The 23,657-nt window shown below is 35.8% G+C and overlaps 5 protein-coding genes across 9 annotated transcripts; 1 reads left to right on the top strand and 4 right to left on the bottom strand.

Annotated features, from left to right (window-relative positions):
* Positions 1-1,701: 1,701 nt before the first annotated feature.
* LOC119982954 (ethylene-responsive transcription factor ERF034) lies at positions 1,702-2,600 on the bottom strand. Its single transcript, XM_038826565.1, has one exon. The coding sequence runs from the start codon at positions 2,578-2,580 to the stop codon at positions 1,858-1,860; it is 723 nt and encodes a 240-aa protein (XP_038682493.1). The 5' UTR covers positions 2,581-2,600; the 3' UTR covers positions 1,702-1,857.
* A 3,616-nt stretch (positions 2,601-6,216) lies between these two features.
* On the bottom strand, positions 6,217-11,059 carry LOC119982997 (dnaJ protein homolog). 4 transcript variants are annotated; one of them, XM_038826631.1, is made up of 9 exons: positions 10,391-11,054; positions 9,490-9,560; positions 9,173-9,354; positions 8,405-8,573; positions 8,151-8,292; positions 7,535-7,668; positions 7,301-7,443; positions 6,951-7,149; positions 6,217-6,840 (listed from the first exon to the last, which is right to left on the bottom strand). In XM_038826631.1, exons 3-9 carry the CDS (start codon positions 9,320-9,322, stop codon positions 6,506-6,508), a joined length of 1,272 nt encoding a protein of 423 aa, XP_038682559.1. In that variant the 5' UTR covers positions 9,323-9,354; positions 9,490-9,560; positions 10,391-11,054; the 3' UTR covers positions 6,217-6,505. The 4 variants fall into 4 exon arrangements, with proteins under 4 accessions (XP_038682559.1, XP_038682561.1, XP_038682560.1 ...); XM_038826633.1 differs by having other exon boundaries at positions 6,506-6,840; positions 9,173-9,385; positions 10,391-11,059; XM_038826632.1 differs by having other exon boundaries at positions 6,506-6,840; positions 9,490-9,583; positions 10,391-11,058.
* Positions 11,060-12,699: 1,640 nt separating this feature from the next.
* Positions 12,700-14,085, bottom strand: LOC119982998 (ubiquitin carboxyl-terminal hydrolase 12-like). The gene is made up of 4 exons (XM_038826635.1): positions 14,076-14,085; positions 13,626-13,754; positions 13,319-13,488; positions 12,700-13,221 (listed from the first exon to the last, which is right to left on the bottom strand). The coding sequence occupies exons 2-4, from the start codon at positions 13,712-13,714 to the stop codon at positions 12,899-12,901; spliced, it is 582 nt and encodes a 193-aa protein (XP_038682563.1). The 5' UTR covers positions 13,715-13,754; positions 14,076-14,085; the 3' UTR covers positions 12,700-12,898.
* A 1,515-nt stretch (positions 14,086-15,600) lies between these two features.
* Positions 15,601-17,779, bottom strand: LOC119982469 (MATH domain and coiled-coil domain-containing protein At3g58250-like). Of its 2 annotated transcripts, none has more exons than XM_038825858.1 (6): positions 17,491-17,779; positions 17,191-17,324; positions 16,893-17,062; positions 16,510-16,795; positions 16,246-16,415; positions 15,601-15,982 (listed from the first exon to the last, which is right to left on the bottom strand). In XM_038825858.1, the coding sequence occupies exons 2-6, from the start codon at positions 17,229-17,231 to the stop codon at positions 15,840-15,842; spliced, it is 810 nt and encodes a 269-aa protein (XP_038681786.1). In that variant the 5' UTR covers positions 17,232-17,324; positions 17,491-17,779; the 3' UTR covers positions 15,601-15,839. The 2 variants fall into 2 exon arrangements, with proteins under 2 accessions (XP_038681786.1, XP_038681785.1); XM_038825857.1 differs by having other exon boundaries at positions 17,195-17,324; positions 17,491-17,777.
* A 559-nt stretch (positions 17,780-18,338) lies between these two features.
* LOC119982470 (serine/threonine-protein kinase SRK2A-like) lies at positions 18,339-22,141 on the top strand. Its single transcript, XM_038825859.1, has 11 exons — positions 18,339-18,465; positions 18,963-19,038; positions 19,562-19,668; positions 19,767-19,868; positions 19,970-20,023; positions 20,119-20,211; positions 20,303-20,395; positions 20,593-20,702; positions 20,797-20,829; positions 21,299-21,343; positions 21,696-22,141. Exons 1-8 carry the CDS (start codon positions 18,430-18,432, stop codon positions 20,608-20,610), a joined length of 579 nt encoding a protein of 192 aa, XP_038681787.1. The 5' UTR covers positions 18,339-18,429; the 3' UTR covers positions 20,611-20,702; positions 20,797-20,829; positions 21,299-21,343; positions 21,696-22,141.
* The last annotated feature ends 1,516 nt before the right edge of the window (positions 22,142-23,657 follow it).

Raw genomic sequence — 23,657 nt, 5'->3', positions numbered from 1 at the left:
GTGGGTCTTTAATAATTACTTTAGGGTAAAGGGTTTTTAATGTATTTTGATTAATTTAAGTTGGTATAAAAGTAAATTAGTATAAAAGTTAGTCTCTTAGTTTTAGGGGATATATATATCGAGAGAGTAGAAGAGAAAATGACGCATCGGTCGAAGGGAAACTCAGAAATATGAACGGTTCCTTAAAGTAATCTTGTTTTGATTTACTTGGGTTACACTTGAACCCTAATCAAGATTCATCTTTAGATTTATTCTCTTCTTTAAAATAATTTTGCTTTAATTTATTTGGGCTAGGCTTGAACCCTAATCAAGGTTATTTTTTAGATTTATTAGACTCTTTGAGATATTCTTGCTCCAATTGACTTGGGTTAGGGTAGATTCAATTTTGTGTTTTGTATTAGATTCAATTCTGTGAATTTAATCAATCATATATATCTTTATTCGATTCATTGGTACTTTTGTTTGGATTAAATTTGGCTTCTTGTTGGATTCTTAACCAGTCCTCAATGGAATTGAAGAGTGGCCTAAAACTAATGATGAAGAAATAGAATATAAAATAACATTGGAGATAATAAAACTGAACTAGTCCCTTAGCACTAGTACATAATTTATAGTGGGTTCTAATAATTCTAGAAAAATATGGCCCACACTTAACTTTTCTAAATACCACTTTCACCATATTATTTATTTAGCAACCATTCATGTGTCCACACAAAGGGAATTTTGGGATCTAGTACTCCCATTTCTTTGGTTTCATCATAGGTAAATATATATATATATAATTATAGTCTCCACATGCATTAATAGTACTCCCACCATGATATAATTGTTACCTTTATATGTGATCCAATTTAACATTTTTTGGTAACCGAGAACGACATCATATAAACTTCTCTTTGAACATTACATATGGGTCTAAATTCGGGTCACATAAATTTCTCTCTTGACGATAGAGTAAGTTGGCCCTAATTCAACGCATGAGCACAAAAGTAAAATAGTATATATGTAATGTATTATTTCGTTTGGGGTTCAGTAGAGACATAGAATTGGTCAATAAATTAAAGGAAACCTTCACATATTGTCCAAATAAAATATTTCCCACGTTTGTTTACTATTTTTTTTTTTGAAAAAAAAAACCCACCCACCCATAGCTCACTTTATCATTTGATAATAAATTGTGTAATTTTCAACTTGGAGCACCTAATGATGGTCTTATTATAGTGACTTCACCTAAAAGTAAATCATCCTAACTTATTTGGCTATTCAATGTTGAAGAATTAATGCATCATCATGTCAGTCATCATCCAATATAGCAAAGTGATTGATTTTATTACTTTTTTAAAATTTGTTCCCCTTCTTTATTCAATTTATAGAATAGCTAGGAGGAATAATTAATTGAAGAGGTTTGTTGAGAAGGGTAAAGGGGATTCTGGTCATCACAAGGGACAACAATGTTACACTATTGGATAAAGTTTTACAATAAAGTAATATGTCTTTCATCCAAATTAAATTACTATACATGGAAATTCCTTTGTAATTAAGGTGTGCAAATTTATTATCCCATTATATATATAGTATTGCAAGAAGCAAAAAGAAAGGGGAAAATGACACACACATATATATATATATATATATATATATATATATATTTATATGATGATAATGAAAAATTGGGAATAATCTTATATGCATGTTACCAACTAAGCAAACAAAGCAATGTAAATTTCTCTCTTCTCCAACACCCAAGCTCTGTTTCTCCAAGTAAAATTGGAGATATTATGATCATATGATACAGTTTCCAATCTTGTTGGGATCAGATGTGTTGGACAATCAGACGGCCTATAATTGAGCCTTCATTTAATACTCCAACAAGAAGGGCTCCTCAGACCGGAGCCCATAATCGGCTCCACACAACTGCCATGAAGGGGAGTAATAGCACAAACCATCGCCTCGATCACAGCCGTCCACGAATAGATCAGGAAGGTCAAACAATGCGTCATCACAATCAACGGAAGGAGATTCCTGCGAATTGTCCGAGCTGGCTGAAGTATTGTGTGGGCTCGGCTCCGCTTCGGTCTCATTTTCACTACTCCTCCCCGGAGCTGCTGCAGCAGCCTTAGCGGCGGCGGCTTGGATGTCCTTGGGAGATGTGGTGACGGGGCGGGGAAGCTGGTGAGCCAGCTCGGGTAAGTTGAGGTAAGCCGAGCGGCCCTTAATGGCTAGAGCGGCTACATCGTGAGCACGAGCCGCCATTTCAGCCGTAGGATATGTTCCAAGCCATATTCTAGATTTCTTGCGAGGCTCTCGGATTTCGGAAACCCATTTGCCCCAACTCCGCATTCGGACTCCTCTGTATGTGGGATGTCTCTCACTATTGCCCTTCTTCTTCTTCCTGTTATTCTGGTTATTGCCACTCTCAATGTCTTGACGATCCTGATGGCTTCTCTTATTTGCTCCCCTGCTTTCATGGGAATCCGAAGAAGAGGAGGATGTTGCGGCGGCCGTGGTGGTGGTGGTGGAGGAGGAGGAGAGGAGGTTTGTTTGGGCATCACTAGTGTCTATGTTGATTTGTTGTTCCATATTGTTGGTTTCAAATGATGGATGTGAGTGCCCTTTGGGGTTTAAATTCCTCAACAAACTTTTTTTTATTAATTATTTTTTTTTTAAAAAAAAAAATATGGGGCCCATGGAACAAAAGACCAAAAGGAAATAATAGTATACATTTCAGCTAAATTGTAAACCATGTGGCAAATAGAATAATAAAAATGCTTTTCTTTTTATTAATTTCAATTTTTGAGGTAATTTTTACACCCATTTAGGTAATTGGCTTTGGCCTTATTCAAACCATGAAATTCACATGAACCCCCTTTATGCATATGGGTCCCCAACATGAGACTCACCACAATTAATCATTTTATATGTTTTAATTTCAACATTTGTGTGTATATATATATATGTATGTATGTATATGTATGTATGATTTGGAATAATGTAGTGTGTATGATCAGCTAGTACCAACAAAATCAAATCAAGCCATGTATATATAAATCCTAAAAGCCTTTGTTGGTATGTCAACTTCAAATTGGACCCAATAATGTCCTGAATGTGAAGCATGCTAGCTAGCCTTGCTGGAATACTGACACCGGTTTAATATTATGTATAGAAACACTTTTTTAGATAAACAAAAGTGGAGGCTCGAACTTAGATATCATTCATATATGTCTTAACCAATTGAATGTGAATATATATATATGTGTGTGTAATATAATGTTATGTGGTGTGCCATAATTGTCTCAAGTGAGAAATGAACAAGTGGGGCATTGTATTAAGACAATAGTACAAGTTGATGCAAACCCACAAAGACAACTAAATAAACACTCATAACTACCCCCTTGTGATAATTATTTTCATTGAATAACTAGTTTTGTAGTTCAAAACTTGTGATATATATATATATATATATATATAGAAGTAGTTTGTAGTTTGTAGTTTGAATATAACCCATTGATGCATTAAATACCCTTCCAATTTTATCAAATTGTTTTTCCTTCAAATAAAACTGTGACACTAAAATTTAGTTAGTGAAGTAAATTCAACAATGTATCATTAATGGAATCTTATAGAGATCTCGAATTCGAACCTCCCTTATCCCCTTCCCCTGTAATTTAAAAAAAAAAAAACAATGTATCATCAATCATCATGTTATATTATATTTTACTATAAGTAGCACAAAGTTTTCTTTTTATGATCACTATTTTTTGTTTGAAATTTCAATGGTGTGTTCAGTTCCAGAGATAAATACATAACAAAGTTTGAAATTTAATTTCTAATAATACAAAACAAAAAACAACAAAAAAAAACCAATGGGAAACACATGGAGATCCACATGCCACTAATGGGTCACTAGGAAAAGCCAAACATGGCCTAAATTTGTAGCCAATTAGAGTCAATCATGCATGGAAGCAAATTATGTTTGTACACAAGTTTTCTTCTTTGTTGATAAGAAGAAGCCCCCCTTTGTTTTTGTCTTGACCATCGATAAATTTAACTTTGTATTGGTGTCGGTGAAACAATAATTTGTCACCATTATTGTTGGAAAGAACTTTTTTCCCTGGTCTTATCCAAACCATCTATAATTAATTGGTCCTAGTTATCCCAACTTTTAAAGGAAAAAAAAATACAACCAAAGTATTATGTAGTATATACAATTTCATGGAGTGTAAAAACATAAATAATACATGTAGTAAAATAAATGAAAAAACACATAGTTTTGGGTCATTTAACAATAATTTTGAGAAATCTTCAACATTTGATTACAATATTTGGGTTATACTAGTGTTTACAGACAAGGCCAACCCTAATCATTTTAGTGCCCAAAAGGTCAAAACGGCACCGTATAGTGGTGGTGCCCTATTAAAAAAAAACCACAAAGTGAGACGGTACTCACACAATTTTTATATCAAAAGTGATTATTCTAAGTAGTATTTTTGGGTTGGGTTGAGGGAGGAGAGGAAGAAGGTAAGGAAATTGATTTTTTTGGGTTTACTTTCAGGTTGGGTTGATTTTGGATTGCTAGACTAATATTGGGTGTATTTTTTTTTTAATCTCGTGCCCTTTCGGCCCTGGGACCCCAAACAACAGTTTTGGCTACTTTATCCTAAGGCTAGCCCGATTTACAAAGTAGTTAACCTTCATTACATAAACAATACACATTATGACTAAATGGTCATCAAAAACAAAAAAAATCTTTTTGTCATTTGGGTTTTGCTTCAATTTAATTAAACCCCAAATGATAAATTGGTTAGAAAATATCTACTAATTGTACAAGATGAACAAAGTGAGCCTCTAATTATGTAATTGCCCTAAAAATACAATTACATGGACCACCCATATATTAAGTCATATGGTTGACAAGTGGTTCAAACCCTTAAATCACACAAGTACTCTTGCTCACCATTTTAGTTGAAGAGTCCAAGCTAGCTATTTTGCACTTATAATTATTTGTGACCTCATATGGGTCCTTGTGGTTAATTACTTCTTGTCCTACCTTTACCCAAAAAATAGGAAGCTCCAAACTTTTATAATGTAAATCTATTTGGTCTTTTTGAAAGCCAAATCCAATATTTAGATCCTTAAAATTCAATTAGGTTCATTATTATATGCATCAAAAGTCCCAACTTTGGGCCACTCCAATATCTAACAAAACCAAAACTTACCATCATTGCCTCTTTTCTTTTCTTTTTTTCATGAAAAATCTTTGCTTTGTTGGGATTTATTGTGCCCACTAATTTTACTTTTAATTTCTTTTGTGATTTCATATGGGTAATAGGCCCACACTAGATAGGGTTGGTGTCTCTATGCTTGCTAACAAAAAGCAATTAGTGGAAGAAGAGGGTCACCAATGGGGCATTAGAGGGGTTTCAAAAGTAAAATTGTAGAAGCTTTTGTGTTTAAGAATACATACACTTTTTTTTTTCTTTAAATGTCATGTCAAATCATATCTTTATGTGCAAATAATTTTGTCTTCCCTACACTATTATTTTTTCTAGACAACCCTACTGAATTTGGGATATGTCTAATCAATAAAGAGCTTTCATAAATTACATCAAATTTATTTTCTTAATTGATATCCACTACTGATTAATCGATTGGGCCATCCATAAATTCTCACAAAAAAATGTGTGGGGACATCAGAAATTATTACAGAGTATTATAAAACCAAGTTAAAATACCTAACCACTTGTATTTCAAGGGTATCCTAAGGAGTAACCTTAGACAATTCTTGTTCATGCTTGTAAATAGGGGTGTTGGCGGTTGGTTTTTTGAGATTTTTTTCATGAAAACAACCGATCAAAATGTCGGTTTTGTCAATTCGATTCGGTTTTTAGTAAAAAAATGTGCAACTTTGTATTATAAAAAAAGACCAATCATTTCAATTTCGATTTTGACGGTTTTTTCGAACCACCCCTATATAGGACAAGATTTGGTTACATTTTTTGGGAATGTTGTGATGTAAATATAATTCCACACACATACCTACATATATACAGGACAAGATTTGGTTACATTTTTTGGGAATGTTGTGATGTAAATATAATTCCACACACATACCTACATATATACGTATGTATACTTATATATAGAAAAGAAAAATCTTTTATAATTTGCACATTAGGCATGTATATCTTGTTCTAATCCCCAAGATGCGACCGTGTTGTTGGTAACATAATTTAATTAAAAATAACTAACATTCAACCAACCAACTCATTTAACAACAATCTTGTCTAGTAGCGTCTTACAAGATTTCTTTATCTGCTTGTATTAGAGCAATTTAACCTTACAAAACTCTAAAACTATAAATAGCACAAGCTCTTTGATAAAATAACAAATCACACCATCATAATATTATAGAATGGTAACTAAAAAAACTGCTGATACAACTGCATAAGAGCGTCAGCCCACCTGGGAATCAGATAAGATGCCGGCCAAAAAATTTATGTTTGGCCTACTGCTGGGCACACTGCACTCGAGGCATTGATTGTTCATCATCATCGTCATCTTCATCATATGCCTCACGCTGCCGGTGCTGCTGTTGCTGCCTCCTATTCACCTCCTCGGAGCTGACGTCATGCAAGGTAGTCTCTTCGCAGTCATCCAGCTCCATGTCTGATGGCTGTTTGTTTGGCCTTGGGGGGAGTATTGCCTCCAGCTTTCGGCATTGATCAGGGCTGACAAACCCTGAATCTGGGAACTCCACATTGAAAAGAATATATAGCTTCCCTTTAATGAAAGGCCTTTGGTATTGAGGCATTCCCTCGTCATTGATTGCTTTGGCTTGACCTGCATTCAAGTAGTAATTCAAATGAACAGCTAAAAGAACATTCAGATTTTATAGAAGCAAATTGAGTAAAAGGAAATGTCTTCACGTGTCGATTGTCATTGGCCATTACCAGGTTTTATGATCTCTCCAGGGTTTGACTTGATCAGGAGCTGCCTGCCATCAAGATGAGTTATGGCAAACTGAAATCCACAGAGAGCCTCTGTTAAGCTGAGGGTGTGTGCTACTCTAAGATCATCATATATCCGCTTAAACTTTGGATGTTCCTTCACTTGCAAGACAAAGACAATGTCTCCTGTAATTGTATCAGGCTGCAATGTCACAAATGGGAAATAAATGCAGCATATTAGTAAAGTTATTGTTTAAAAGAAACCATAGATTTTTCAGAAAATATTTCTGATATTTACAAAACAAAAAGAAAAACGGTAACAGGTTAAAAGAAAAGAAATCAAATATCATTACAGCTTCATCGGCTTGCCCCTCAAACACAATTTTCTGTCCATTTTGCATTCCTTTTTCAACATGCACCTCCATCACCTTCTTCTCCTGTGTTACCTTTTTCCCTCTGCACTGTGGGCATTTATCCTTATCACTGATCACCTCACCTGCGGTCATAGTGAAAAAAATACAGAATGACAAGAAGAACAACATTTCATCCCAGAGTGAAATGTAGGTTGAGGAAGAGTGATCATGCACCTGAGCCTTTGCATTGAGGACAAATATGTTGCATCTGCTGAATCATGCCCAGCCCAATTTGTCGCATTGTAACTTTCATACCAGTGCCTTGGCATCCAAAACAAGTCCCAGAAGCTCCACTCTTAGAACCTTTCCTGATATATTCATAAAACAAAAAATGTACGCATTTCAATTGCGGTTCTTGGATCCAAAAGAAAATGCAACTTGCCCACTGGAGTGACATAAAACCCTACAGTTGAATCCAAATGCTAATAAAAAAATAACTCGTCATTTTGGCTCCCTCTCACACACTAGCTTCAGATTATTTGCATAAAATTGTAGGGACACTTTCATATCCTTCCAATAATATAATAGTGGGGCGAGCCGCGAGGGGCAGAGGGATAAGATAAATCAAAGACAAGATTTTACACGTAAACATCAAATATAATTAAGTCATGTTATAGCAATAGCTTAGATGATAGATACAATATGCTGATGTTCAAATATAATTAAGTCATGTTTTGCATACGGAAAGAGAAAAACAAGAGCCGTGCACATAATAACACAAATCATATATTACAATAATTACTGTAAAATAATAATATGTAATAATACCATTAGAACATAGAGAACATACCCTTTACATTTTAAGCACATAACACTTCTAGAAAGAGAGAGTTTCTTAGTGGACCCATTGTACAATTCCTCCAAGGAGACCTTCAAAGCATGCACCACGTCTTCACCTTGTTTTTTCCTTCTTCCTCTCGAGCTACCGCCTGCTACAGAAATATAAATGTTTGTAACCACTTATCAGAAGACAGAATCGCAGGGGGAGATAAGAGAGAGAGAAGTCAAAAAACTGAAAAAGAGTTTCAGCAACAATTTTCTCACCACCAAAAGCTCCTCCACCAAAAAATGTATCAAATATGTCAAATGGGTTATGCATGCCGCCGCCACCTCCACCCATGCCTTCTTTAAGAGCATCTTCACCATGCTGGTCATAGATTTCCCTTTTCTCAGGATCACTCAGAACTTCATAAGCATGAGCCAACTCCTTGAACTGATACAAAAAGGCAAACAATTTGTCAAAAAATGAAGTGAATGACCCATCAAGAATCACAAGTTCAACGGAACACAAAAATATTTTGATTTCAACTGTGCAGCAATTTTGCGAGCAGTATATACAACAATGTGAGAATGTGAAGAAAACATAACCAATTATCATCACCGACGCGTTATCCAAATATACACAAGAAAAAAAGAGTTTATTTCTGTATTTATTTTCGATATTCTTGCATCAGACACACACTTCAGACCTCCAATCTATATACCCATAATTCAGAAAAAGATGTCAATTAGCCAAGAGTCGAAAAACTTTAAAAACCTGTATAATTCAAAACCATTTTAACAATAAATAGCTCTAAAATAATCAAGTCAGACTTCTCAAAAAGTGAACACAACAGCACCTATCAATTTAACCACTATGGAAAAATCGACTGTCATGCCTTTTGTGTACCCAAACTTCAAACAGTTCCAAGTGCTTAAGACCAAAAGTTCGTGCTATTTGTGATTAAAGTATCAAATGGAATTTAGCAATGGCGTAGTACTATTAACTCGGGAGACGTAACGAAACTGTAAATTGAAGAGACTGAAAACAACCTTCTCAGGATCTCCACCTTTGTCAGGATGATTCTTTATGGCAGCTTTTTTATATGCCCTTTTCAGTTCATCTTGACTTGCGCTTTTAGAGACACCAAGAACATCATAGTACTTGGAATTATCACTCCTCTTAGGGGCCCGACCAAACATGATTGATGGCTGGAAAACTGAGTTGACCCTAACTAAGCAATAGAATACAAAGACACAAGATGCCTAATAGCATAAGTTCACGTAACATGTTCCAACACAAATAATCCATAACATTTGAGAATCAAACTTATAAAGAATAAAGCACAATTGCACAAATATCTCCATACCAACAGCAGATGCAGGATCGTATTTATGCGGTTTCTGCTACGCTCTTCTCCTACTAGTGTGGTATCAAACCCTATCAACCGAAAGAGGAAGGCACTGTTAATAAAAAGGCTCTTATTATAAGCAAACCCCATCGATAATATTCAAAGAGCACAGCCCCCTAAATTGGCCCATATTTCTTGTCCATAAATAAGTCAGCTAGTAAAGGTCATATATAATCCTAATTTTCAAAATCACTAAAATAGTTCAAACATTTTAAGACTTTGCACAATTTAGATTTCACTTTGATTTAACTATATTGTGATAGGTAAATAGTGCACGATTTTACGATTTAAATCTCAATTTTAACTACGTTGAGTCCATCGCAGCATATTTTAATGAAGGGAAAAACTAGATGTTGATCTGGCACATGATCACAAAACCCAAAATAACAACAAAACTACTAGCAGAAAATTGCTGGGAACCATATAAACTAGAAAGCAAAACCACCATCTACGCATTTAACTAACATCTTTTTCATAGGGTTTGAACTATACTACCAACGACGAATTTTTAAATTAACGCCAATTTGATCCAAGAAATAAAAATTAGGGGGAAAAGACCTAAAATTTTTACATGAATCCTGAAAATCTCAGTCAACAGTCAACGCAAAGACTCCCTCAGCATGTCCTAGATCGTTAAACTGAGGCAAAATTTAAAACCAAAGACTACAACTTTAACTCAGAGGACAAAAGAAAATTCGAATTCACTGGGGGCAAACAATAAACCCAGACGACGAGCTATTGATTCAAAACAATGGAACCATTACGAATCATAATTTAGTAAAAAATGGGAAAAGAATCGTAAAAATTACAAACAAATCTATACAATAATAGTTTCATCAACTGCATCACAAGGCAGTACCTGAAAGGACGTCCACGCGAAGAGGAGATCCGACAGGAGTTCAGTGAAGAAAGCGCGATAGACCGTGCGAACGGCTGTCTCAAGTCTATCTTCGCCCCTAAACCTAAACGCCCAGAGTTCACGTTTCCCGTTTGCTTTATTTAAAGGGTTCTTTTTTCTGTAGCCAGACTTAAGAGTTAAGGACAGAGAGAGTGGAAATAGCGAAATACGGAAAGACCAGAATCTCAATGACTTTTCAGAGTCCTTTGGCTTCTGATTGGTCCACGTCCGACGACGATATTTCAGAGAAGATCTGGTTCCTCCGTTAGGACAGCGGTCATAGTTGATGGCTTTTACTTTTTATTGAAAGGAAACTACCGCCTCCTTTCAAGGAAATCCCAGCTCGATATGTTTTGGTTCTCTGGTGAAAAACAAGATTGTTTCCAATATGTATGGCAGTCTGATTGTCACAATAGAGGTGACAGGTTGAGAGCCTCTAAGGATGATAGCATCAGTGCTGCGCTCTATGCAAGTTCTCCGCCGACGACATCGTATGTCGTCGTCTCTCCAGAGTTTACTTTCTGTTCGATCTTTATCCATATGATTCTGGCATTCACCTTGTTCAGCTTTACTTGTGTTTAATGTAATGGGATGTTTGTATTATATTATGAATGGTACCAATTCTGCGGGTCTGTAAAACTGGTCAAGACTTGTCAAGTGGTGTGCTGTGATGAACCTCTGCACCTCTGTACCTCTGATGATGTTCAAACTCACTTGCCAAAACTGAGAAAATATTCAATTGAAATTGGTAGGAAACAAAAATTCAATCTTTCTCCACGGGGAGTGTATGGGCATACTAGACTAGCAAACATCTTTTCTACTTAGGCACGTCCTTCTCCCTAATTATTTCAGAGTCTCTTCCTGAATCTCAGAATCATCTTACTTTTTTCATTTACAAACTTTGAATCTCTTGTAACTGTAAAGCTCCAACTAGTACAATGTGCCGCAAGCTGAAAAAGTAGCAAAAGCATAGGATTCAAACAATACGTAGGGATATTACAGATATCATCAAGTTGTCACAAAAACAAACACCAAAAATTGCCAACACTTGTCTATGAAAACCTTCTGCTCTTACAGACATAACGTATTCTTGATAAGCTGCCCTATTAGTCACCAAAAACAGTATAAATAGACATGTCAAGATAAATTCGCAGATTTTGACATGTGAAGTATTTCTGCTTCAGCTGTCAAGCAATCATTCTTGATATAGCCTTTAACAGGATTCTCTAGATGCTGCAGGGATATAAAATCTGTAAAATCCCAGTCCCCGCCTGGGGTTTTAGCCAATTACTACCTATGAGAGAAGTATTACATCACCACCTTTGATGAAAAAGGAGGATTGGCGATATAATTAGACAATACATGCACCCTGCGAATTGACAAAAGTAAACAAAAATTGTTATTCTGCTTACCATGTTCATTCAAAGTAGACGATTTAATGTCAAGTTTATGTGAATCCAACTCAAAAATTCAATCTTTCTCCACAAGGAGTTGTATAGGCAGGCATATAAGACTGGCAGACATTTCTTCCACAGTTCCACTTAGCCAAGTCCTTCTCACCAGTTGGTTCAGTCTCTTCCTTCCTGATTCTCACCATTATAGTATCACTTTTTAAAACTCTTGCAATTGTTAGCCTTCAATTAACACAACAAACTGAAAAAAGTAGCAAAATCGGATTCGAACAACGTACATAGGGAATTTTACAGATATCATCAAGTTGTCACAAAAACAACCACAAAAAAAAATTGCTAACACCAGCTCTTACAGTCATGACTTATTCTTGATAATCTGCCCTATTAGTCACCAAAAACAGTCTAAAAAGAAATGTCAACATAAACTCTTGGATTTTGACATGCGAAGTATTTCTGCTTCAACTGTCAAGCAATCATTCTTGATATAGCCTTTAACAGGGTTTTCGAGATCCTGCAAGGAAATAAAATTCTCAAAACCCCAGTCCCCGTCTGGGGGTAGCCAATTACAACCTATAAGAGAAGTATTACATCAACACCTTTGATGAAAAAGGAGGATTAGGGATGTAATTAGACAATGCATGCACCATGAGAATTGACAAAAGTAAACAAAAATTGTCGTTTTGCTTACCATGTTCATTCAAAGTAGATGTTTTTCTTTCGCAGAAAACAGTTTATGCCCATCTTTTGGGAGAAAAGACTGGCACTAGTTTGATAAAAATCTTATATTGGGGCGAAGAACAAAAGTGCGATGATAAACAATTTTAGACTTACTAGTCTTTTCAGCATGAGCAGAATCTTGAATTTGGTTCCTCACACGCAGCTTGAATTCAACGAATAACTTCTGGTTAGGAAGAATGTTTCCAGACTCTTCCAACGATAGGTAGAGAGAAAGGGACTTACCCTTTGCAAGCCCATAACCTTTTGGAAAGACCTTAACCTTCCTGGATTCGGTGAAAATGTACGCAGAAGAATATGTTAGAGCAATACTCCTTTTCAATCAACAAGTATGAATGCACAAATAGAGCAAGGTGTACCATTTTGATTCTTCAAAATAGTACACTTCAGAGTAATAATATTTTTCATTTAACTTTGAAAAATCTTTTAGCTTCCAAGTTATGACATTGTCACGAGTGCACTTAATCATGGAAAGTTGCTCCAATTTGAAACTCGATTTGGAAATGAAAACCTCTGCCCCAAACATGCATGAATCGCCAACAAGATATCCATTAGATGCATTCCTCAAAGACTCGATGGAGAGTAATTGAGAGAATCCCCATTCAGTCTTTATCACATTGAATCGCTTTGAAGAACCATCAACACCTGTATAGAGTGAGCTTTTGTGTAAGCCAAAAAACAAAATCACAATGGTTTGGCTTTCTTTGTTCTTGTTAGAAAGAATTATGAGAGAGCAATCAACCTTCAATGGTCAAGTACTTGTCTCGAATTTGATCAAACACAAAGAATTTGAAACTGGCATTGACATCCCAACAAGCTGGAAGCTTTTCTGTCTCTTTGATTACCAAATAAAGGGAGACATGGCCATCTGCATTCTCATCTTTATTACCATTTGGATATAATGCCAAGCACCTGCATAAATAGTAAAAGTAATGAGAACCATTTTTTTCTCCTTATGAAAGTAATCCATGAGGAAAAAAAAAGGGAAAAGGAAAGGAACAACAGTTGGTAACAACAAATATAAGCAAAGAGAGAAAGATGTAACCAACCATTTGTAGCCCCCAACTTCAAAATCACCAGTTTCATATCTTACCATCCCTGCCTCAGAGAGTAAAGAGAAGGACTCTATTTTGAACATGAAGTGAGCAGGAGGAAAATCCCTTCGCAAGTTCTTACTTCTGCATATGCATATACACATTCATTCAAACGTCATAGGTCTTCAATCAAACATCAAAGGTCTTCAATCAAACAGAGGAAAATAGGGTAGTAATAAGAAAAGCAGAGTGAAAAACCACACTTAGGAGACGAACTCTATTTTGAACATGAAGTGAGCAGGAGGAAAATCCCTTTCGCAAGTTCTTACTTCTGCATATGCATATACACATTCATTCAAACATCAAAGATCTTCAATCAAACAGAGGAAAATAGGGTAGTAATAAGAAAAGCAGAGTGAAAAACCACACTTAGGAGACGAAGAAAAAAGAAATTGGAAAATATACCAAGCCTTTGCACTTCTTATCAAACATCATAGGTCTTCAATCAAACATCAAAGGTCTTCAATCAAACAGAGGAAAATAGGGTAGTAATAAGAAAAGCAGAGTGAAAAACCACACCTAGGAGACGAAGAAAAAATAAATTGGAAAATATACCAAGCCTTTGCACTTCCTAAATATACCAAGCCTTTGCACTTCCTATCGCGGACGAGTGCACAACGGCCTGCTCCGATACCATCTTATAAAGTTGGGTCCTTGGTCCTTCCCCTAAAAGGCCTATTAAAGGGAGGAAGGCTTACCCTTTATAAACTGAATATTGTTGTTATTTTTAACTGGACTTTCTCCAACAGATCCATCACCAAAAGCGTCAAGCGTTTCAAAGACTTCTTCTTTATCGAGTTGGATGAAGCCCCCGTTAATAAGAAAACCCGAGTTGCTTGGTGCTACTTCTTCTTCTTCTTTGGTGTCTCTGCCTCAGGTCTTGGAGCCTCTCCTTTCAGTCTGCCCAGGCCCTAGCATGAAGGTCGTCTTCTTGTAGTGGCACTGGCGGGCCTTAGCCTGATTTGGATCCTTGGGCTGTTTTAGTTGATTAGCTATAACACGTTGGCCCAGTGTTTTGGCTTTTGAAGACTGAAGTTAAATCTCAATCTTAGTCAACAAACATAGCCGTTTGTGGGCTTTACAAACTCACATATAAATAAGGCTAACTAGCCGTTGTCCATGGATCTGATCTGATGAATTCATAATCCAAGACTTTTTCTCTTTCTATTTTCTTCCACTCCTCTTAGATAAGAGAAATGTTACCAACAGATGAACAGAACCCACTTTAGCCTGTCTCAAGTCCAGCATTTCTCTTCAATGTTGAGAAAGCTGTGGTGGTGAGTGTGAAGGTTGTTTTAGAAGAAATGGAATGTCAATGCGTTTTGAGCCAATCCTGCCGAAGAACTTTTCTTTATTTCCTGTTTGAAGTCATTCATATATGTTTTAGTTTATTCTGCACTAGTCTTAGAACATAATATGTTCCTGGCTTTTTATCGGTATGCCGATGGCATTCACCTTGTTCCAACTTAACTTCTGTTTAATATAATGGGATGTTAGTATTATGTTATGAATGGCACCAATTCTGCGGGTCTGTGAAACCAGTCAAGACTTGTCAATTGATGTGCTGTGATGACCCTCTGAACCCTGAACCTTTGAGGATGTTATTAAAACCCCTCGTGAGCTCTAAAAACCTTGATTCCAAGACCAAAGCAACCCATATTCTTGATTTAATGACAGTTTTTGTGACAAGTTTAAATGAATTCAATTCAAATTCACTTGCCAAACTGACAAAAGATTCGTCTTGTTCATCAAAAATCAATTGACATTGGAAGAAAACAAAAATTCAATCTTTCTCCACAGGGAGTGGTATACGCATATTAGACTAGCAAACATCTTTTCTGCTTAGCCAAGTCCTTTCTCCCCAGTTACTTCAGTCTCTTCCCGATTCTCAGCATTATCTCACTTTTTTCATTTAGAAACTTAGAATCTCTTGTAAATGTTAGGCTTCAACTAATACAATGTACATAAACTGAAAAGGTAGCAAAACCAATGGATTCGAACGATTACATAGGGGAATATTACAGATATCAAGCTGTTCACAAAAACAACCACCAAAAAATTGCTAACACTTGTCTATGAACACCTTCTGCTCTTACGGACATGACCTATTCTTGATAATCTTCTCCATTCGTCACCAAAAACAGTCTAAATAGAAATCTCAAGGTAAACTCACAATTCTGACATGTGAAGAATTTCTGCTTCAACCGTCAAGCAATCACTCTTGATATAGCCTTTAACAGGGTTCTCAAGATCATGCAGGGATATAAAATCAACAAAACCCCAGTCCTCGCCTGAGGTTAGCCAACCACTACCTATAGGAGAAGTACTAGATCAACACCTTTGATGACAAAAGGAGGATTAGGGATGTAATTAACAATGCATGCACCATGAGAATTGACAAAATAAACAAAAAAAATTGTTGTTTTGCTTACCATGTTAATTCAAAGTAGATGTTTTTCTTTCACAGAAAACAGTTTATGCCCATCTTTTCAGAGAAAAGACCGGCACTAGTTTGATAAAAATCTTATATTGGGGGGAAGAACAAAAGTGCGATGCTTAATAATCTTAGTCTTACAGGTCTTTTCAGCATGAGCAGAATCTTGAATTTGGTTCCTCACACGCAGCTTGAATTGGACGAATAACTTCTGGCTAGGAAGAAGCTTTCCAGTCTCTTCCAACATAAAATAGAGGGAAAGGGACTTACCCTTTGCACACCGATTACCTTTTGGAAAGAGCTTAAACGTCCTGGATGCAGTAAAAATGGACACAAAAAGAATATGTCAGTGCAAAACTCCTTTTCAATCAAGAAGTATGAATGTACAAATAGAGAAAGTCATACCATTTTGATTCTTCAAAATCAAACCCTTCAGAGTCATAATATATCTCATTTAACTTTGAAAAATCTTTTATCTTCCAAGTCATGACATTGTTACCACTGCACTTAATCATGGAAAGACGCTCGAATTTGAAAGTAGATTTGGCAATGAAAACCTCTGCCCCAAACATGCATGAATCGCCAACGCGATATCCATTAGATGCATTCTTCAAAGCCTTTAGGGAGAGTAATTGAGAGAATCCCCATTCAGTCTTTATCGCATTGAATCGCTTTGAAGAACCATCAACACCTGTATAGAGTGAGCTTCTGTGTAAGCCAAAAAAAAAATCACAATGGTTTGGCTTTCTTTGTTCTTCTTAGATAAGAATTATGAGAGAGCAATCAACCTTCAATGGTCAAGTACTTGTCTCGAATATGATCAAACACAAAGAATTTGAAACTGGCATTGACATCCCAACAAGCTGGAAGCTTTTCTGTCTCTTTGATTACCAAATAAAGGGAGATATGGCCATCTGCATTCTCATCTTTATTACCATTTGGATAGAATGCCAAGCTCCTGCATAAATAGTAAAAGCAATGAGAAGCATTTTTTCCTCCTTATGAAAGTAATCCATGAGAAAAAAAAAAAGAAAAGGAAAAGAACAACAGTTGGTAACAACAAATACAAGCAGAGAGAGATCTAACCAACCATTTGTAGCCCCCAACCTCAAAATCACCAGTTTCATATCTTTCCATCCCTGCCTTAGAGAGTAAAGAGAAGGACTCTATTTTGAACATGAAGTGAGCAGGAGGATAATCCCTTTTGTAAGTTCTTACTTCTGCATATGCATATACACATTCATTCAAACATCAAAGATCTTCAATCACACAGAGGAAAATATAATTATAGTAAAATGGGTGTTACGAAAATAGTACAGTAGTAAGAAAATCACAGTGAAAACCCACACTTAGGAGAGGAAGAAAGAAAAATTGGAAAAAATATACCAAGCTTTTGATCCATCACCAAAAGTCTCAACTGTTTCAAAGACTTCTTCTTTAAAAGCCCCTGTTTATTGCTAAAGTCTCTGATGGACTTCGTCGTCTCCGGTGGCCTGAGTTGCTTGGTACTACAACTTCTTCTTCTTTGGTGTCTCTGCCTCGGGTCTTGGAGGAGCCTCTCGTTTCAGTCTACCCGTACCCTAGCTTGAAGGTCTTCTTGTAGTGGCAGGCCTTAGCCTGATTTGGTTCATTGGGCTGGTCAGTCAGTTATATTACATTGGGCCTGTCTAAAGTCGAGCATCTATATCTATCTATCTATCTATATCTATCTATACTATATATAAAAGCAGAGGCTCTAAATTGTTTCTATTTTATTGACACCTGTCATGCTAAAATTCTATGTTTCGTCTTACGTGGACTCTCCACACTTCTTTACCTCTTTTTCGGATGCTCTCACAGCTCTCCTCTTATTTCTCCAATAATCTTTTCTCCAATAGAACGTGTCGGGCGACAATAAAAGAAGGGGAAAAAAAAAAACGCACGACCTTAAAGCCGTTTCTACTTCTGCTGCTCCCGTTCTCTATTCCCATCTCCCAATTAAACATGCCCGATGGCAATAAGAACGCTGTTCGTTTGTTGCTTCTTTGCTTGGGTTCCATAACCCACAAAATTTGCAATTGATTCTACGGAGCTGTTGTTCGTTTGGTGATTCCGTGCTCGGTTTCCATAGCCCACAAAAGCTACAACCGATTGCTGCTCCCGGTGTTGCTTCCTTCTCGGTTTCCATAGCCCACGAAAATTGCAACCGATTGCTACTCCCGTTCTCTGCTTCCATATCCCTCTGAAATTCAAGTCTATAAATCCGTAATCCAAGGTGGGTTTTGCGAGCACTCACTTTCTCCCTTGATAGTTTTACAAGAGAAGTCATGGGTCGTCCTCCAAGTAATGGCGGGCCTGTGTTTCGCTTCATGGCCCACAGAGGTATCACCTTCAATTTGAAGTTTGTCGCTTTTGATTTTTTTTCCCCTTTCGTATGTACTGGTAAAACCACATGTCATATATTTAATTTGTTTGATTATTGGTTGATAAGAATTTAAGTGTGAGGTTCCATTTTTTTGATTCTGTTTGTGTGAGTGTTTGTTTGCATATGTCCATATTTGTGTCTTCGTGAGGAATACATACCGGCATATTTTCATTGGGTTTTTGCGTTGAATGATATGAATTGGGTTGGTTTGATACTAGGTTTATCGGCTTTGATGTTATGGGTTTTGAATTTCTTTCTCTTTGCTTTGTTTTGTATCAATTTTGGGAAGATTTTTATGTCTGGCATAATACTAATTTTGGGAAGATTCATTGTCATATATTGATTTTTTTTGTTGAAACTATGTTCTTTTGATGGAGTTATCTTATGTTTTTGATGCATGGTGCTAGATTCATCGTCATATATATGACTGGATGAAACTTTTTCATGACTACAGGGTGTAGAATTTGTGGGGGCGTTGCCTGATAAAATGAATGGTTATGATGGAGTATTCTACAACTACTTTAGCATAGGTATGCTCATTCAAGTTTTAGATATTATTTAATTTTTTGCAGTTACGACATTTGTTGGAGATGCTTGGGTTCAATTGTTGGCAGATTTTGCAAGAACAATTTTGCACAAGGCAGATTTGAACAACCTATCTTTTCTTACCCCGACTATAAAGCACATGTGGCCTAATTATGTTTCTTTTATTAATTCATAATAATGTGCTATAGCTTTTTGACAGGTATGTTTTTCAAATCTTGCCCAATTTTATTATTATTCTGATAATTTAATCTCGGTAGAAAGTTTGATGTGTGCGTCTCTTATCATTTACAGCATGTGCATTGGGTTATTGTGTATCAATTTTCCTGTCAGTTTATCATTGCATTTCTATGATGAAAAATAGTTGTGATTATGTATCTTTTAGCCTATTGTGACAGTATGGTGTTCACCTTTGGCAATTTGAAAATTGACGTCACAAAATAGTTTTTGTATGTATTACTATCCATGTTCCCCTGTTTCATGAGTAGCCAAATAATGAGATTGATGTAGGGGAATTATGCATGGTTGTTGATTTTTTGCAAATTGATGAGAATGTGGCAATGGAGATCATAAATCATAGGTTACTAAGGCACCCTAACATAATCCGCTTCAAGGAGGTAAGTGGTTCCCATCTCCTAATTGTACTTCTTTCTCAATGATGCTTCAACTATCCTTTTATCAATTTATTTAATTTGTGCTTCTGCTTTGTTTGCAGGCGATTTTAACACCCACACATTTGGCTATTGTGATGAAGTATGCTCCTGGTGGAGAGCTATTTGTGCGAATCTACAATGCCGATAGATTTAGTGAAGATGAGGTTAACAATTTCTCGCCTTTTCTTTAATTTTTGTTTTAGTATTTGTTGACACTTATTTGGTAATGATCTGGTATTGTTCTTCTTTCCATTTTAAATGTCAGGCTAGGTATTTCTTCCAGCAGCTGATCTCGGGTGTCAATTACTGTCACTCCATGGTATAATCAACTTAGGAGTCCAATAATACTTACACTGTTCCATGTATTATATCGATGTCTATTTATGTAGCCTGGTTTATATTTCCTTTTTGCAGCAAATATTCCATAGGGATTTGAAACTGGAAAACACTTTGCTAGATGGAGGCCCTGCTCCACGCTTGAAAATTTGTGATTTTGGTTACTCGAAGGTTCGAAATGAAAATCATATTTGATTCATCCTCTTGATAACACATTTTATTGTTTCTCAGTTATGATTTATCACTCTTAGTTGTTATACAGTCATCTCTGCTGCATTCAAGACCCAAATCTAGAATTGGAACTCCAACATACATAGCACCAAAAGTTCTTTCATGGCGAGGATATGATGGCAAGGTAATTTTTTTCGTACTATTTTTTCAAGACATCCTGAATGCCCACAAAGCTCGTGTTTTCTAATATAGAGAAAAATGGTAGGAGCCGATTTGGCTGATTACCAGTTCCATTATTTTCTTGAAGCATTAGAGTATTGCTTTTGGCCCAGTCAGGGATTTTGTATTTTTTAAGAGGGGTGTTATTCTTTGTTTGGATAGATGCCATACATTTTGTAACCATTTCTAACTCCCACGTGATGAAAAAAAGTCAAAGATCTCGAGAAGAAAATAATCCCATTAATGGCGAGGTTCAAACTCTTCATGACATTGTAAGTTTGTTAGTATTGTGGTTTGGTTGATCAATTCTCAAACATGACATGCTAAGTTTTTTAATTCGTTTTATTGTGGGTTGATTTTGAACAGAACAAGCAGCATGGGAGGGCCAAGGAGAAAGAGGTAGACATCAAATATTTTTTTTTTTTTTTTATACTAGGGAGGGGGAAAACCCACAGACAAAACAAAGGATTAAACCTCTACTTGCAAGACCCGCCTAGGCCAAGCAACTCCAATAAAATCCTCCCAAAGTAGACCCTGAATGCCAACAATAGGATGGCTTGAAAGGAAAGAATATTTCCTGAAGGATTATTCTGTCCAAGATTTTAAAGAAAATGGTTTACTATGAATCCTAGATGTTTTTACATAGTTTATGGTTTCTGTATTAAGACATTATATAAGTTCCTGTTATCTTTCTCATGAATATTTAATATTGCAATGGCTGCACTTCTTTTGTGCATGTGTGTAAACGTCAATTGCTTTGGTTGATAATTCTGTAATGCAAAGTTGAACTTTGTTTGATCAATAATGTCCCCAAAAATGTTTGCAATACTACTTCATAGTTGGTCCTCTTATTCATCAGATGATGCAGATGTGGAAGCATCTCCAATATACATAATGTGTAGGCATGCGTAAGGTATATATACTATGCCTTTTGGTCCTAATTTAGTTTCACATGTTTAATTCTTCTATTTTTCATGTCTTAAGTAATGTTTTCTATATTTCAAGGCATAGCCATGTATCGCTCCCGCTTCCACAAAAATTTTATGAATGACATGGGAAAGGGACTTATGATACATGCAATGCCATGAAATTGCATTTGGATCTCTGCATTAGTTGCTCAAATAGTATATGTATATTTAATTATGTTATCAACATTCTGTAAATTTTTCTAATATCATCTATTATTGATTTGTCGGTGACTTAATGCTTTTATTTATGAATATAGTGATATTTCTCATCTTGGTTTTACTTGGTTGTGACAACAGATATCATTATGTTACAATTCCTGCTCTTAAAAACTCAAGGAAGTAGGGAAGACCTGTTCCATCGGCATTACTGGTCTTTTCGTATAGAATCGGCATTACTGTTCTTTCACTGGATGTCTTTACATATGTGCTTGATGAGTGTCGTCTGCTGCAATTGACGTGATTCTTGGTTATAGCCACTACTGTAAATGATTCAACATTGGAAGAATTCTTGCCTTACTTGAAGAGCAGTGGTGTTGGTGTAATCAGTACTTCTCTTGCAATGGGCCTTCTTACAAAAGTTGGCCATTATTGTCATTGAATAAATTGTCAAATATGATTGATTGGTGTGTAAGGTTGATTAATTAAAGAAAAGCACAAATGGTGAAGTCAGCTGTGAACAAGACCAAGAATGTGATAATTGCAGCGGGATGCTAGAGTTTGCCGTGTTGTGTTCAAGTCATCAATTGGTGAAGTGTACATGAACCCCACTAGAAGGCCTGACAATGTCTTTAACGAGTATCACTGGTGAAGTTTTAAGCAAATTTGATGAATAATGTAAAATCTTTTCAATTATGGATAAATAATTATTAACCATCAATTCCATACTCACATTAATTACTTTTTCTCATATTGTGTAAAACTTGACCAAAGAAATTGAAAGAGAAAACTATAACATCTATAAAACTAAGAAATAAAATTCTAAAAGATAAAAAATATACCCGTGCAATGGTAGATGATGTTACAAAAACTATGTTTGGAAAGTGGAGCACCAGTTTTCATGATGTATACTTATTTGTAATGTTTGTGCCATTGCGACAGAAATTCCTATACTCATACGAACCCAATTTGATGATATTGTCTGACTTCATCCAGAGTTACTATGGACGATTGTGACCTAGGTAATCATTTTGATCTCAAAAGTATTCTTAGGTAACTTTGTTATCCTTTGTAAGGGGAGGTTCAAAGGAATTCCAGATATCATAGATTTTCCTCCAACCAAGGGTCCAAAAGCATGGACAAGAATGAAGACGGTAGAATCATCTTTAAACGAAATGTTATTCAAAGTTCAAACTGATGTTGTGGGGTTCAGCCTTCGTGTTAAATAAAAAGTATTATTGTATGATGATTGTTGCTTTCCCACAATGTTAATCTACCCAGCTCAAATTTTGCAGTAAAAATTTGGATGATTGGTTTTCTAATTAAATTTTGTTATGTTTGTTCTATGTAGTACGACATAGTTATGTCTCAAATATTTGGATATCCGGCTCGGCTTTGAAGATTGGATAATGTCTCAAAATATCATAATGTTTCGGGTAAGATCCACAATGAAAAAATTAAGGGTGGAGATCCACATTGAAAAAATTAAGGGTGGAGCGGCAATGATAAGAAGAATTCATAACGTAACACTTTAATATCGATTTTCTGGGCTAAAACGAGGATATTGGGTTTGGAGAAACAAATCCGTGAGAGTTTTGGCATTAAAAATTTGCCTTGACTAAAAGAAATGCATTAAAAATTCTAAATAACATGTTTAAAAAATTAGTTTATTATTCAAAATCATATGCATTACAATAAAAAAAATCCATATCAAATTTGATGAGCAATGCAAATTCTTTGTGATTATGAAAATTAATAGTTGTAAATAAATTTGAATTAGTATGTTTTATCTCCCATAAATAATTATTAAAAATAAAATCAAATTGAAAAAAATAAATATAAAATCTAACAACTAAAACTCAAGAAAAAAAAATCAAACCCGCGCGTCGCGCGGGTTCACGACTAGTTTCTCTTGAATCTTGAGAAAGCATATGCATGTGGGGGAGTGTGTGAAGGTTGTTTTAGAAAAAATGGTATGTCAATGGGTTTTGAGCCGAGTCTGACGACGAACTTTTCTTTATTTTCTGTGCAAGTCCTGCATATATGTGTTTATGTGAAATCAACACAAATTCACTTGCCAAACCGATAAAAGATTCGTCATGT

The sequence above is a fragment of the Tripterygium wilfordii genome, chromosome 17 (genome assembly GCF_013401445.1).
Source record: "Tripterygium wilfordii isolate XIE 37 chromosome 17, ASM1340144v1, whole genome shotgun sequence".
Lineage (NCBI taxonomy): Eukaryota > Viridiplantae > Streptophyta > Magnoliopsida > Celastrales > Celastraceae > Tripterygium > Tripterygium wilfordii.
This window is presented reverse-complemented; position numbering and strand designations above follow the sequence as displayed.